Source organism: Phyllostomus discolor, chromosome 10 (genome assembly GCF_004126475.2).
Source record: "Phyllostomus discolor isolate MPI-MPIP mPhyDis1 chromosome 10, mPhyDis1.pri.v3, whole genome shotgun sequence".
NCBI classification, from domain to species: domain Eukaryota; kingdom Metazoa; phylum Chordata; class Mammalia; order Chiroptera; family Phyllostomidae; genus Phyllostomus; species Phyllostomus discolor.
In genome coordinates this window covers 70,951,502-70,968,281 of record NC_040912.2, presented here as the reverse complement: position 1 = coordinate 70,968,281, position 16,780 = coordinate 70,951,502, and the positions used below count along the sequence as shown (strand labels likewise).

The following is a 16,780-nucleotide window of genomic DNA, read 5'->3' as shown; positions in this document are numbered from 1 at the left end:
AAACACTCAATTTTGTTATGAAAATGACTATCTTTATCTTTTTACAGAAAATAAAATTTCCCTCCTTATAATGAACAAAAGAGAAAAATGAATTATTTGCTTGTTTCTGTGAAATGGTGGTCCTGGAGTTACTACATGCATGGCTCTGATGTGGTTGTGGTCAACATAACATGGAAGAACCATGCTTCTTTTCATGATTATTCTTTCTATACTTCTAGCCCCGATATTTCCACCAAATGAGCATAAGTTATTAACTGCATACATTTTCACATTCTTCAACATTCAGTTTCCATTTCAAGAAAAATAAACACCATCTTTCGTCCCTAGTTTCATGCTTATGTCCCATATTGTGCCGAGAAAAATATAAATGTTAGAGTTGATTTTTCTTTTCTTGTTACATGTCTAAATGAGTGGAAATTAGGATGGTGACCCAACACGCAGAAGGAAAGAATGTAACTCACCGGGTTATCCTTTATTACACAAGAGGTCCATCCCGGCAGTGCCTCTTCCTCTATCTCTGACCACACAAATGAATTCCCAAAGATGTCCCCGTGCATGCATTCAAAGCACAGCTCCACTTGATAGCCATTATTCAGCAACAGCCTCAACATTACCTCATCATTTAGGGCATACTGAATGGCACTGGGGAAACGAGTGTCATTCACATGCATAAAATAACAATTGACATTAGCTCCATGGGAAAGGAGCAGCCGGACAATTTCATGATTATTGGCCCTCACAGCCACAAGAAGACAGTTGAGGGGATCTAAGTTTGGATCTGCACCTGCGTTCAGAAGGACTTCTGTGCAATGGATATCATTATTAGAAACAGCAAAATACAACGCAGTCTTCCTCTCGTCGTCATAGCTCTCGGAAATGTGGTCAGCGAGCAGAGCATTGACATCAAAACCGTTTTCAATGAGCAGCTCCAGGCACTGCACATTTTGCCCATCTGCTGCGGAATGAACTGGTGTCAGCCCACTTTTCTGGATTGCATTTTTGGATGTTACTGGGATAAGATATTTCAGTGCACTAAAAATTAAAAAAAAAATTGTTTTTAAATCAAATATCCACATGGCATGAAGACAATCAAGAAGTTAATTAAACTTCTAATTAAACTTAGCTTCCTCACTAGACAAATGAATGCATTTTGTTTAGTTTCCTTTACTTTCGCTAGATAATCTTATACAAAGACATTTAACCTTCATCCATGGACTTACTACTAATTACTTTAGTGCAATTTGGTTTAGTTTTTTAGAGGTTATAAACATAATTTTACTGATACAGAGGAGGAAAATGAGCTGTAATTGAAAAGCCAGAGGCTATGACATTAACATTCCTTGTTCCTTGTTTTAGGGGAAAAGGCATTTGTCTTTCACTCTTGTGAAGGGTGTTGGCTATAGGTTTGTTGTTGTGGTTGTTGTTTAGCCTAACTTTTATTTGGCTTCCCATTCTAAATATTCCTGGGGATCATGCTGGATCTTATGTTTGGTCCTAGAATTTTGGTTCCTCAGGAACCCTCCCCATCTCTCAATTCTTCCCCCCCAAAACTTAATATTAATCAGCAACCAATGCTATTTCATGAAAAATAGAAAAGTAAGCCCATCTGATGGAGAAATGTTTCATAATCTTGATCATTATTATAATCATGGAGTCACAGGAATTTAAAGCTGGAAGTAACCTTGAACATCACTTAAGTACAACTCCTTCATTTAACAGAAAAGTCATATGAAGTCTGGAAAAATGAAATGACTTGTCCAAGGTCACACACACATGGAGCAAGGATTAGAATTTAAGACTCTTGAATTCTTCTTATTATTACTTCTCTTTCACTGCTTTCTGAGCTATCCATACTTTAACATTGGCTATGTACATCCAGTCTGCTTCAATATAACCTGAAATCAAATTATTAGCCATAAGAAGAGTTTTTATTATTTCATCAACCTTATATTAGTCCATCAGAGACAACAAACCAGAGCTTCTGTTTCTAAGAACTAGCGATAGTTGCAAATTTCACACTTCACTGACCAACTAGACGTGTATGAAAGCCACCAGCAAGGATAACTTGATCTCTTGTGCCTAATTCAGAGCTACCATGTGTGAATTTATGAACACCCTGGGAAGAAATCCAGGTAAACTTTAACAACATGTCACTTAGAGTCAATTATGTCATTGGCCACTTAGCTAATGTAGCCACTGCAGGTGATAAAGCCTGAGTATTTCAAAGTTTTTGCATGTATTAAATACATTTAATTGCCTAAAACAAACCTCTCATGGCAGTAATTTATGATAATGATTATAGATTTCTATTGATGTGTCAATTGTGGCACATTTTGTGATTTAAAAATTTATCTAATCATTTTTTATGGAATAAAGAAATCTATACTTATAATGAAACTTCTCTACTCAATGATATATTTGACATTATACTCTAATATCCATATATGTTACTAAATAATTAGAGTAATATTGATACTATTTTCACAAAGGTTAATTCTTTTTAAAGAGTAAAATTTTCAGAAAGTCTGTAGCATAATTTAAAAAAACAGAAACGCATATTTGGGTGGCTTGTGAAGAATTCTCATGTGTAACTTCCTTCTGAAAGAGAAATTCTGCATTATAAAAGTAGTATACATTCAATGCAGAAATTTTATATACAAAGTACAAAAATACATATGATGTGTCTTGGTGCAGGCTTGTTTGGGGATGGGCGAAGAATGGGAAGGGATTAAGCAGCACAACTTAGCGGTTATAAAGACAGCCATGAGATGTAAAGCACAGCACAGGGAATATAGTCAATCACATTGTAATAACTATGTGTGGAGTCAGATGGGTACTAGGCTTATGGAGGGGAGCACTTTACACAGTATATAAATGTCTAAACACTCTGATGTACATCTCAAACTAATATAATGTTACATGTCAACTGTAATTAATTGTTTTTAATTTTTAAGTAAAAAATATAAAAAGAAGGGGGAAAATCAAATAAATACTTAGGAGAACAAAACTTTTGAATATTTTGCCTATTTCTTTTTGAATGACAGGGGTTATTATAAAGAGAGACTTACGATTATACCGTATATGTAGTTTTGTACTTTTAACTTAAAATGATCGTCCTATGATTTATCACTCACAGATAATGTCCCTCGTAGGCAGCTCGGTGAATAGGAAGATGCCCTGCTCTGTTAGGCACATTTCCGCTTCCTCCGTATTCCAGCAGGAGAGAAATGCAGTCAGGATTGCCGCCTCCTGCTGCCTCAAACAACACTGATGCCCCGTCATCGGCCAAAGCAAACACATCACCCCCTGGCAGGGTAAACACATGGCATAGTGTTAACTGCGTGGATTGTCAAGACAAGCTCCTTAAAGGTAGTCTGTTTTCCTTTCTGGTGAGGACTTAAAATTAAAACTGCAAAGTTAAGAACATCCATGTTCTCAACATTTTAAATAAATGATTGTACAGCATATTTCATTGTATTAGAAAATCTTTGCATCACTAGAACATCTGAGAAGTCAATTTCTATAATAGACAAATACCCCCAAGAAAAGGGATAGTTAGACTTTTAAGTTTTAAGACAACGGTTTCACTCTTTCATTTTCAACAAATATTTATCAACTGCACTCTATGTATAAATACTGTGTGTGATTCAACAGAAGATCCTCAGTTGAACAGCTCTAAGGAAATCAGAGTAGCAGTGAAACAAAACATCCTCAAAGAACACCAGCTGTAACACTGATGTACCATCAGGACTAGCAGGCTCAACGTAGGGGAAAGAAGGCAGTGTTTGAACTACGGCTCTGCTGCCGGCTGTGGGAGCTGGGGGCAAGCTGTTTACCTCTACCTCCTCATCTAAACGAGGGCAATACAGCCAATGTCATAGGGCTTATTTAATAATTAAATGAGGTTGCACTTTGGGGGGCCTCAAAAATGTTAGTCTTTTCCCTGTCGACAGTCCTTGAGGATCATGTGGTCCCAGCCTTTATTTACAGATGAGAAAAGTGAGGACCAGCTGTTTAACTGACTTGGCTAGGGGCAGACAATGATTAAGTGGCAGAAACCAGTTTCAGAATTCGGTCTCCTAATTCCTGGTTCTATAGTTGGTATAAAACACTCGGAGGTTTCAAAGGTGGGGCAACATCACCATCTGTTGGGTAGAATTAGAGAAGGCTTTAGTGGGGAGATGTCTCAAGAAGCTGATGTTGAATTATGTGGGAGAGAGTTCCAGATGAAGGCAGAGGCTTGACCCAAACCCAGACAGCAAAATGTGAGGTATGCTTGGGAGCACTCTCGTCTAGTTTGGCTGGAGTGCAGGATACAAGATGGCAGTGGCGAGGGATACACCCAGTAAAATAATTCAGGGTGATGTAGTGGGGACCTGTGCATGAGGCAGTGGGCGTGAGAGCCACTGAGGATTCTCTGACTTATTTACACTATTGTAGCTGTCCTTTAGGCAGAGGGGCTGAGTTCAGTATGTAGACAGCATTCTTCAATGGGGGCGACTGGAAACCTAGAGAAAAGTTAAGAAATGATTGTGTTTCCAGAGAAGATGTAAGGGGCCTGGCCAGAATGCAAACCAGAGGGACATCCAAGGAGAGCAGGTCAGTGAGACACTGTAGCAGTCAGCAACTGACTAGGCTCGAAAAAGAAGGTGATGGAAGAATTAGAGATAAATCTAAGCTTTCAGCCTTGAATAAGAGAAATCATTAAATCAAAAGTATAAAAGAAGAGGAATTCAGTTTAGGAGATGAGTGTGAAACCCTGGTGAGCCATCTATGTGAAAACTGGCTGTCTCTAGAGAGAGCAATCAGGGCGGGGTGTGCAGATTTGCTAGTAACCGTGATAGGGTTTAACAGGGCTTAACTGAATTGTGGAATAGGGGGCTCTTCAGGGGGGCTATTGAAAGCTGGGTACTGAAGCCTTCTGCCCAGTTGTATTCAGGAGAGGAAGAGAAGCCAGTGAGCAATGAAGAAGAGGAAATCCAAGAGGCAGGAGAAAAGTCAGGAACACACAACTGCTTCACACGTACCTTTGTGGATTAGGTGTTCCAACACATCACAGTGACCGTACTCAGCAGCAACACCTAACGGTGTGACTCCGAACCCGTCTCTCAGGTGGACATTTCCACCGTGCTTCAGCAGCAGAGCTATGAGATCTTTGCGGCCTTGCTTGGCAGCTTCGTGCATTGCCGACCATCGCTTGACACAGGGCTGGTCAAGGCTGGTGTTGTATTTGAGCAGAGCAGACACCATGTCATAGGAGCCCCTTTTTACAGCTTGAAGATGATTTCAAAAAGAACAATTGACAGGAAGCCTATTAACATGAATATCTCAGGTGGCATTAAGCAAATTACCAAATTTAATATCAAAAGAGATGATAGCTACTCCCGTCTACAAAAGAATACTGTATTTTTCATACCCCTCTCATTTCTTATATCCAAGTTTCTACTGTGGTACATAGGCATGCAAGATAGCACTGTCTTTTCTTGAAGACCCTGACTGAGGAGCTCCAAGAGCTTCATGAAAACTAGTGCTCATTGCTAAGATACTGTATTTAACCTTTCTAAATTTTAACTTCTTCATAAACAAAATAACCCCAGGTGTATAAAATAGTGTATGTAAAACGTTTAGTATATACTAAGATCTCAGTAACTGATATGTTTATTATCAATAATATAATTTCATCACTTCTAGGCTCCTGGAACAACATGTGTAAATAAGGTTTATCATGTTTTTTCCCCATCCAAAAATAATCCCCCCCAAAGAGAGCAGTATGAAATAAACCATTCTGTCCAATGCTCTTAATGGGAATTTAGGTATAGGAATGTTTAGAATGTAGGTGGGCTGATTGTTCTAAATAGATGGAGCATATGACAGCTAATGTACTCCAATTTCAGAGGATTATAAAATCAGCTGTCTCCCCCCTCTGCTTGTCTCTAGTAGCTGAAATTACACTGTTAACAGTGTTTTCCCTCTTTAGATTAATAACAAATTTTTTCAACTTAGATATAAATAGTTTTAAAAGATGTAATGCCTTTTCCCTCATCAATAAGCAAAATCTTACTAAGAAACAGCAAGATGAATGCTACTCCCTGAAGATAGCAATAAATACAGTCCCATTCATTCATTCATTCATTCATTCATTTGGCATGTGCTTGCTTTCTGAAAGGCACTATGTTAAGCACTGAGGACAGTGGGAAAAATCAGATTTGGTTCTCACTTGTGAAATTTACAGTTTGGGGAAGAAGCCTATCCTGTCTTGTTTGAAGAGAGACTCAGGGTCTGGGCCATTGCTGGGAAAGGCAGGAGGAAATGTGGGGCCACCTAGAACATCCTGGGCAACTGGAGGCAGAATGCAGAAAGAATCTAAGGCCAAGGCAAGGAGGAGGACTCCAGAAGGCATTCACGGAGGATGAAGACAAACTTTTCCTATTACATTTGGAGGCAAACAAACCATCAGTGCAGTGAGATTTCAGTTTTACTTCTATTCACTGTTTAAATTAGAGTCTGTTGACAAGTGCCTTTCTCTGAATCACCCACCTGCCACTGGCAGCTCTAATTACAGTGAATTACCTCATCCTAGCTGGTGTTACTGCAGAGCAAATATCAACAAGTTAAACAAACTAAGAGATGTTTCCTCAATTATCTTCTTGCTCTTACTGCATTTTTCCTTGTGCCTGACTCAGAGAATGTACTGGTAAGAGATATTAGTCTTTTTTCCAGAAAACAACAGTGTGTGTGTGTGTATAATATTCATATATAACATATTCAACTTAAAATACTTTTTAAAATAAACTTTACTTACAATTTAATTTTTTGGAAAGAATATATTTTATTTCCCATAAAAATAATGCAAATTGTAGGGATCCCCTCCCAAGCCACAAAGACATTCCTAACCAATAAATGCCTGCAATAATGGAAGCTAATCAGGCACCATATTTGTGTAACATAACTAAGTAAAATACACATTAAATAATTTATGGCATTTTTGATCCTTATTTGGTTGAATCTGCAGATGTGAAAGCAGCAGATACAAATGGCCAATTGTGTCTGATGGAAAGAATCTACATCTTAGTGGGCCCATGCAGTACAAACCCATATTATTCAAGAATCAACTGTATTTATTTAGTATGAAAATTAAGAAAGAGGAATCATAGTCACAGATAAGATGAACATTTTAAGTGACATCAAAGGAATGGCAGCATGAGAGATCCCCTTGGTCTCTGCCCTTGAAGTTCAACAATTTGAACAGCTGTAACTCAATAAAGGATCCCTTGCTCAATGAACAAATATACCTGAGAAATCTGCACTATGAAATAGCTAAAGGTGAGCAAGTGGAGAAAAAGTGGGAGATGAAAATGGAGAGGGGCTGATATGAGCCACAGACACTGCTGGGCAGCCAGGAGCTCACAGTGAGTCTCTTCCAGACAGAGGAGGAATCTGGTGGTAGCTGACACTCCCATTAACCAGGGGAGCAAAGAGACTCCATGGGCACCTCTGCAGGAATAAGCAGTGCAATCTGCAGCTCAGCCAAAAGACAGGGGCAAGGATATACAACACAGGAGTGTGGCCATGGTTAGTTAGATGGTCAGCATTTCAGACCAAGAAACAAAGCCAGCAAGCCTAGCCCCCATCTTTTAGCCTCCCCTTAGCCTCCCAGAGTGTCTCTCTTTGCTCTTGGTGTCAGGCTGCAGAGTGCACTTTCTGCAAGCATGAGAACTAGTACTACAGAATCATATTACTGCCTGAACAAAGGGTGTATTCTGAGACCAGCCCCAGGGTCAGAGTGTAGGGGTATTTTCCCAAGAGGGCAAAACATCAAAAAAATTGGCAGGTTCCCCCAGCCCCTCTGAACTCCAACACATCATAGCTACACTAACAGCAGCCAGAGATGGCAAGTCGACACTGGGATCTCACAAAGTTAAAAAAACTTTTGATTCAGTGCCATCTACTGGAAAATAATAGAAATACCTTTTAATATTAATCTGCCGGAAAAGAGCCATTCACACATTGATAACTAGACAGAGAAGGAATCCATCAAATATTGTGAATAAGCATGGTAGCAAGGCAGATCAGAAAGAAAATGAAAAATCTCCAGAAAACAAATTCAAACACATGGGAATATGTGAATATGTGACATAAATGACAGAATTCAAGATTGCAATTCTGAAAATACTCAACAAGATGCCAGAAAATACAAACAGGCAATTTAGTGAGCTCAGAAAACAACAAAGTAACTGTTTCAACAAAGAGATTGAAACTTTAAAAAAGAACCAAACAGAAATTCTGGATATGAAGATTTCAGTAACAGAGATCTAAAAGGAACTAGCACACATAGGAAATAGAACAAACCAAATGGATGAAAGGACCAGTGATATCCAAGATAGAAATTTGGAAATGATGCATAGGGAAGAAGAGAGAGATCTGAGCATAAAAAATGAAAGAGTTCTATGAGAACTATTTGACTGCATCAAAGAGCAATATAAGAATATTAGGCATATCAGAAGAAGAGAGGGAGAAGGGAACAAAGGGCCTTTTCAAACAAATAGTTGATGAGAGCTTCCCCTGGCTGGCGTAGCTCAGTGGATTGAGCATAGGCTGTGAACCAAAATGTCGCAGGTTCGATTCCCAGTCAAGGTACATGCCTGGGTTGCAGGCCATGACCCCCAGCAACTGCACATTGATGTTTCTCTCTCGCGCGCACGCGCTCTCTCTCTCTCTCCCTCCCTTCCCTCTCTAAAAATAAATAAATAAAATCTTTTTAAAAAGAAGTAAACAGAACACCTAGTTACCTCCATCTAAAGAGGCTGCCTCCAAGGCACATTGTATTAAAACTGTCAAAAATTAATGACAAAGAAACAATTCTCAAGGTAGCTAGGGAACAGAAGAAAGTAACCTGTAAAGGAGAGCTCATTAGGTTAACATTGACCTTCCCAGCAGAAACTCTATGAGCCAAAATGGAGTGAAATCAAATATTCGAACTATTGAAAGAAATTGCCAGCCAAGAATAATATATCCAGCAAAGTTATCCTTCAAATATGAAGGAGGAATAAAGACTTTTCCAGACATACAGAAGCTGAGGGAATTCATTACCAGAAGACCTCCACTGCAGGAAATACTCAAGGGTTTTATTCTCCCTGAAACAAAGAAAAAAGATCACAACACTATGAATAAGATCACCAACAGACTTACAGCACAAACAGGGATAATTTATGACAACAAAACATAGAGGGGAAGGGGAAAAAGGACCTCAATTTACAAGGGAAGGAGTTCACACACATTCAAAAGAAAAAGGACTACTGTATATACGAAACTTTCTTTTTCATATATCTAATGGTTCTAATGTGTAATGTGTGTGTTTCAATATATCTAATGGACTCACACACACACACACACACACACAACTGAAACACATAACAGAAAAAAAGAGGAAAGAGAGGAAGGAAGTATGGAATACCACCAAACAAAAACAGATGGAAGCACAAAGAAAAAGAACCCATGGAGGCTTACAGCTACCAGAAAACAAAATATAAAATGGTTATAGGAAATCCTCATACATCAATAATTACCCTAAATATAAATGGACTGAATTCATCAATAAAGAGACACAGAGTAGCAGATTAGATTAAAAAAAAAAGAACAACCCAACCCTATGCTTCTGTCAGGAGACACATCTAAGCTGCAAAGACAGAGGTAGATTCAAAGTGAAAGGGTGGAAAACGATTCTACAAATAAATAATATCCACAGAATTGTCATTGTGGCCATACTTATACCTGACAAAAGAGATTTTGAGATAACAAAGGTCACAAGAGACAAAGATGGACATTTTATAATGATAAAGGTAATATGACATCAAGAAGACAATACTTCTTAATATATATGCACCCAAGCAGGAAGCACTTAAATATATAAAGCAACTACTAACAGAACTAAAGAGAAAAACAGACACAAACACAATCATAGTTGGAGAACTTAATACCCCATTGACAGCTCTAGACAACTCATCCAAACAGAAAATCAACAAAGAAACATCAGCCTTAAATGACATGATGCCAAAGGGACATAACTGATATTTACAGTGTTTCATCCCAGACCATCAGATTCTACATTCTTCTCCAATGTGCATGGAACACTCTCAAGGATAGACCATATGTTGGGTCACAAAACTAGCCTCAATAAATTCAGGGAGATTGAAATTATAACAACCATATTCTCTGACCACAATGCTTTGAAATTGGAAATCAGCTGTGAAAAGGAAGTAAAGAAACTGACAAATATGTGGAGATTAAACAACAAACTACTAAAAAATGATCGGGTCAAAGAAGAAATAAAAGGTGTGATCAAAAGATAGATAGAGGAAAATGAGAATGATAATACAACATTATCAAAACTGGGATGCAGTGAAAGCAGTAGTAAGAGGGAAGTTTATATCACTACAAGCCTATTTCAAGAAACAAGAGAAATCCCAAGTAAAAAATCTAACATCACATCTTAAAAACTAGAAAAAGAAAAACCAAAGCAACCCCAAGTAAGAAGAAAAGAAATAATAAAACTTAGAGCACAATTCAATGAAACAGAGAATAATAAGACTATACAAAGAACACAACAAAGAGCTGATTCTTTGAAAACACTAATAAAATTGGCAAAAACACTGGCTGGATTCACTAAGGAAAAAAGAGAAAAGAGTCATGTAAACAAAATCAGAAATGAAAGAAGTGACCACAAACATCAGAGATATAAAAGGGTCATACTAAAGTGCTATGGAAGACTACATGCCATCAAATTCAATGACCAAAATGGAAAATCTAGACAGACTGATAAACAGTGAAGAAATTGAAACAACCATCAAAAACACCCCCCCAAAAATAAAAGTCCAAGACCAGGTGGCTTCACTAGTGAATTATATCGAACATTAAAAGATTTGATACCTTTCCTTCTCAAACTTTTCCAAAAAATTGAAGAAGAGAAAATACTTTCTAACACATTTTATGAGGCCAAAATAACCCTGAAACCAAAACCTGGTAAGGATAATGCTAGAAAAGAACCAATATGATTAATACAGATGCAAAAGTCCTAAATAAAAGACTAGCAAATTGAATACAACAATACATTTAAGAATAACACACCACAAACAAGTAGATTTCATTAAATCAATTAATGTAATACACCACATTAACAAAACAAAGGATAAAGATCATATGATCTTATCAATAGATGCAAAAAAGCAATTGATAAGATACAACATCCATTAATAATTAAAACACTCAAAGTGGGTATAGAAAGAAAGTACTTCAATATAATAAAGGCCATATATAACAAATCGTCAGCCAATGTCATACTCAATGGTGAAAAACTGAAAGCTTTTCCTCTAAAATCATGACCTAGAGAAGGAGGCCCACTCTCAGCCACTCTTATTTAATATAGTTCTGGAAGTTCTAGCCAGAGCAATCAGGCAAGGCAAAGAAATGAAAGGCATCCAACTTAGGAAGGAAGAAGTAAAAGTATTGCTTTTTGCAGGTGACATGATTCTTTATGTAGAAAACCCTAAATACTCCACCAAAAAACTATTAGAAATAATAAATACAGTAAAATTGCAAGATATAAAATCAATGTAGAAAAATCTATTGCTTCCCAATATACTAACAATGATGTTTCAGAAAAAGAAATTTTAAAAAACAGTTCCACTGTTTTTTGTAATTGCAACCAAAAGAGTAAAATAGCTAGAAATAAATTTAAAGAACACAAAGGACCTATATTCTGAAAACTACAAAGCATTACTAAAAAGAGATTGAAAAAGATACAATGAAATAGAAAGATATTCCATGTTCATGAATTGGAAGAATCAACATAGTTAAAATACCCATATTACCCAAAACAATAGACAGATTTAATCCAATCCCCATCAATATCCCCATGTCATTTAAAAAATAGAGTGAAATATTGTCAGATTTGTATGAACCGCAAAAGACCCCAAATAGCCAAAGCAATTCTGAGAAAAAAGAACAAAGCTGGAGGTATCACACTACTCAACTTCAAATTATACTACAGAGCCACAATAATCAAAACAGCATGGTATTGGCAGAAACAAACAGACACACAGACCAATGGAACAGAACTGAGAATGTGGAAATAAAACCACAGGCATACAGGCAAAAGAAACTTTGACAAAGGTTCCACGAATACATAATGAAGAAAGCCTCTTCAATAAGTGGTGCTGGAAGAATCGGAAAGCCACATGCAAAAGAATGAAGCTAGATTGCAGTTTTCTCCCCTTGTATTATGGAATTTCCTCAGAAAACTAAAAATGGAGCTACCTTTTGACCCAGAAATTCTGCTGCTGGGATTATACCCTAAGAGCCCTGAAATACTAATCCAAAAGAACCTATGCAACTCAATGTTCATAGGAGCACAATTTACAATAGTCAAGTGCTGGAAGCAACCTAGGTGCCCATCAGTAAATGAATGGATCAAAAAACTATGGTACATTTACACAATGGAATTCTATGCAGCAGAGAGAAAGAAGGAGCTCCTACCCTTTGTGACAGCATATAGAACTGGAAAGCATTATGCTAAGTGAAATAAGCCAGGCGATGAAAGACAAATACCACATGATCTCACTTTTAACAGGAACCTAAACAACAAAACAAACAAACAAGCAAAATATAACCAAAGACACTGAAATAGAGAACAAGCTGACCAGAGGGGAGAGGGGAGGGAATTTCAGGGGAAAAGGGGAAGGGTTTACAGGAACAAGTATAAAGGACACATGAACAAAAACTAAGAGGGGTGGAAATGGGAGGGAGGTGGGGAGGGCTGGGTGGGTGGGCTGAGATGGGAGTAAAGGACAGAAAACTGTACTTGAACAACAATTAAATAGAAAAGAAAAAATAAATAAAAATTAAAAAAGAAGAAGATATGGTACATGTATATTATGGAACACTACTCAGCCATAAGAAAAGATGAAATTCTGCCATTTGTGACAATATTAGGTGGGCCTTGAGAATATTATGCTAAGCAAAATAAATCATTCAGAAAAAGCTAAGAATCATATGATTTCATTCATATGTGGGATATAAAACTGAAACTCATAGACATGGATAGACAACAATATGGTAGTTAGCAGAGGGAAGGGGGTGGGGAGTGGGTAGTAACAGGTGAAGGGGGCCAAATACATGGTGAGGGAAAATTGTTTGACTTTGAGTGATGGGCGCACAATGCAGTCAACCGATCATGTATTATAGAAATGTGCACTTGAAACCTGTGTGATCTTATTAACCAATGTCACCTCAATACATTTTTAAAATAATAAATAATATGTGAAGTAAAAAAACCACGTATATATCTTCAATAATAATGCTTTAAGAAAATCCAGTTTCAGTTAAGGAGTTAGGAATTAAAGAATTTTGCATAGTTTATAGGCACTTTTGAACACTATAGTCTGCCAGCACTTTCCCTTTTTATTTTAAATTTCTGTCACTTTCTTTGTGGGTATATATGTTTTCCTTGTGTAATTTAGTTGTCAGCAGCAAACTGTTTTCTGACTTATATGACATACAAATTGAGAAGATTTTTCTCAGGTATCTTGACAATGATTGGAAGATTGAAAGAGGCTATGTTTTGATTTGTGAGAAAGAAAATGTCTGAAGGAAACTTAATTGGCTTTTTCTGTACTCTGGGCCCCACTGACCAGGACCACCTTGTGGCTATCTGATTAGAGAAAGGTGGCTATCTGATTAGAGGGTGGGCAGAGAGGGAATTTAAGTGCAAAAAATCCCTAATGAGTGCCAGATCATCACAAATCAGATATCTACCACTCAGCAGGTAACTGTACAACATCAAAGTATCACAGTAGGGGCCAGATGGCTGATGGGAAAGTAGGGCCCTGGAAGGACCAAATGGGACTTCTTTTTTTTTTTTTTTTGGCCAGCTAAGGACATCCATAAATAGATACGAGGATAATGGGATTGTGTTAAAAAATAAAAGTGGCATTGCACAGAAAAATAAAAAGAAGAGCAGATTTTTCTCTTGTCTCTCTTTCTGAGTTAATGGACTGTGAGTAGTAAATTTCAAAGTAGTCCATAATTCAAGAAAAAAAATGGAGATAATGCCATGAACGATCCATTTTCCTAAGAATCTCACAAGAAAACATGGTTTCCACAATGAAGGTCCTGAACAAGGTAACCCCCCAAAAATTCTTATGCTCCAGAAATGTGGTGAGACATAAATGAACATATCCTGAATTTTCCCACATGAGGAAAATATAAAAATATATTTTTAAAATATATTATTTCCAAATGTTAATTCTATTTGACTATGATAACCCTATGATCAAGTTTCTTTCCCACACCTCAGATACTGCTAAGTAGAGACACCAACAAATAAAACTCTGAATTGTGTATGAATGCTTAATGCTCTGTTGTGGGCATTAAGCATTAAAAAATTGAAATGAAGCAAAAAGAAAACAAGCGAGTAGTAATCATGACTCATTTTTTCTTTTGAAATAAGTGGGCTGAGAACAGCAAGTAGAGACTAATTTTATATTTTCAAAGAGAAATGGTATACAAATTCTGGGAAAGTGTGTCTTTTATAAAGAAGGAGAAGGAGGAGGAAAAGGAGAAGGAGAAGAAGAAGAAGAAATCAAAGACTATAGAAAAGATAACAAATACAAGCATGTTGTTGCAGATACTCCACGGTATATGCCTTCACAAAAATGACATAGATCACATTAATAGTGACTGCAACCCATAGCTGAATATTCTATTTTGTACCTGTAGTGCCAGCTTAGGAAAAGAGTTCTGGTTTATTTCTCAAAAGTACTGTGTTATGTTGACATAAAGACTGGTTAACATGTATACAGAGACAGCCATCTGTTCCTCTATACTCGTATTTCCCCTTTTCCTTTTAGCAACAGAAGCCCCCAAGTTTTAGCTGGTCACAGCCTACCCAGATACAGCCTACGTATCCAAGGCTGCCTTGTACCTAAATGTGGCTATGTGACAAAATCTGGACTAATGGTATATGAATGGAAAGGTTGTATTCAGTGTCCAGGTCGCCTCCTTAAAAATGAGCTGTTTTCCCAAGTCTTCCTCTTGTGTCCTCCCTGCTGGCTGGGAAATAGTCACTTCTGAAAGTTCTGTGTCAAGATCGCAAAGCCACCGTGCTGCGCCTGGGCCACACACTCTGAAATGTTGTGAGAGAAAGAAATGAACTTCCTTCTAAGTCATTGTTGTTTGTTTGCTTTGTGTATCTGTGCTTTGTTGTTGGTGATACTGTTACAAAAACTTTGCCTGTACCATAACTATAATATTAAATTGTCCAATGAATCTGAATGTAGGCAGGCTGAAAGCTCTGACATGGGGCAAGAGTAAGCAAGAAGGAATCCGACAGGAATGGCCCCAGGGTGTGGCAACCCTATTTATTTAACAAGTTATGTCCAGGGGCAGAACTCCTGACCAGATTTTCCTCCAATGTCTGCTGATGACCCCTCTACATCCCCCAAGTCATGACTCAAGAGCAACTACAGTATCTCTTTGATTGCTTCACAGATTCAGTGTTTTCTTATTTCCCTAATTTGTTTTGCATATACATCTTTACTATAGTATTTGTAACACTAATTTTCTATTTAAATCATATCTAGCTCTCCTACTAGACTCTTTGAGAGAAAGATTATTCCATTCATTTTTATATCCATGCTGCCTAGCACAATGCCTGACTTAATGTAACTTCTCAGTAAATGTTGGTTGTATTGATGTTGTTGAATTAATGTTGCCAAATGTAAGTATTTTATTAGTGTTCATAACTTTCCTAAGTTTTCTGTTAACTATATTTAGGTTGTTTTTAAAATGCTAGTGATTTCTCTGTGAACAGGAGCTGTGGTAGTGTCAACTATCTATGACCACAGTTCATGATGCTTTATTCTTTCTCTTGCCATACACACATATGCACACACAAATTTCACAATAGCCCTCCTCTCCTGAGCATCCATTATGGGACAGTTTAGTATATCTATATTTTGTCTAATTTTTATAATAATTCTGCATGATATGTGGTATATTTTCACTTTACATACAGTAAACTGAGGCTCATAATTGCAATCTCATAGCTAGGATTTAAATCTGCATATTTGAAAGTTGCTAAGAAAGTAGATCTTAAAAGCTCTCATCATAAGAAAAAAATTCTGAGTTGATATAAGTTAACTAAATTATAGTAATCATTTTGCAATGTATACATATATAAATCATGTCCTATGCCATAAACAAATACAATGTTGTAAGTCAGTTATATCTCAATAAATCTGAGAGGAAATAAATCCACAAATCTCAGATACCAAAGCCCAAATTCTTACTCCACAACCTCACATCCTCTTAAGAGAAAGGAATTGTTATCTCTGGTCAAGTGCAGTGAATATCATCTCTCTCTCCTTCTGCAAATAGATATGCCAATTCTTATTGGTCAACAAACAGCAGAATACACAAGATTGGGAAGAAGCAATAAATGACACCTTTAGATTTATCATTATTCTTTTGTTGTGTCATAGCAGTGAACCCCATGTGGGTGCCCGGAGCTGCATCTGCGTACACGGGATCTGCTGGCTCCTCTTCCTTCCAGTTTGACTTCATTGTCCTGATGCAGACCTGAAGTCTGTCTTTGGAATCCCCTTTCTGCCTCTTTCCTCTGGCTATATACCAAACATGCAATCCTCCTTACAGCTGGACTCTACTTAGAGAATATTTCTTTAGAACTTCTAGTTACATAAAACAAGTTTGGATGCTTCCTGGTTAG

The 16,780-nt window shown here is 37.3% G+C and overlaps 1 protein-coding gene across 2 annotated transcripts in view; it reads right to left on the bottom strand.

Moving 5' to 3' along the window:
• Positions 1-16,780, bottom strand: part of ASB15 (ankyrin repeat and SOCS box containing 15) — a 37,176-nt gene that overhangs the window by 6,544 nt on the left and 13,852 nt on the right. The window contains exons 1-4 of one of the 2 annotated variants that reach the window (XM_036010861.1): positions 9,647-9,736; positions 5,028-5,273; positions 3,135-3,306; positions 462-1,032 (exon numbers count right to left, since the gene is read on the bottom strand). In XM_036010861.1, coding sequence (XP_035866754.1) covers positions 462-1,032; positions 3,135-3,306; positions 5,028-5,250 — 966 coding nt within the window. In that variant the 5' untranslated portion in view covers positions 5,251-5,273; positions 9,647-9,736. Of the gene's footprint in view, positions 1-461; positions 1,033-3,134; positions 3,307-5,027; positions 5,274-9,646; positions 9,737-16,780 lie in introns of those variants that run through there. The other variant, XM_028525849.2, reaches the window with a different exon arrangement.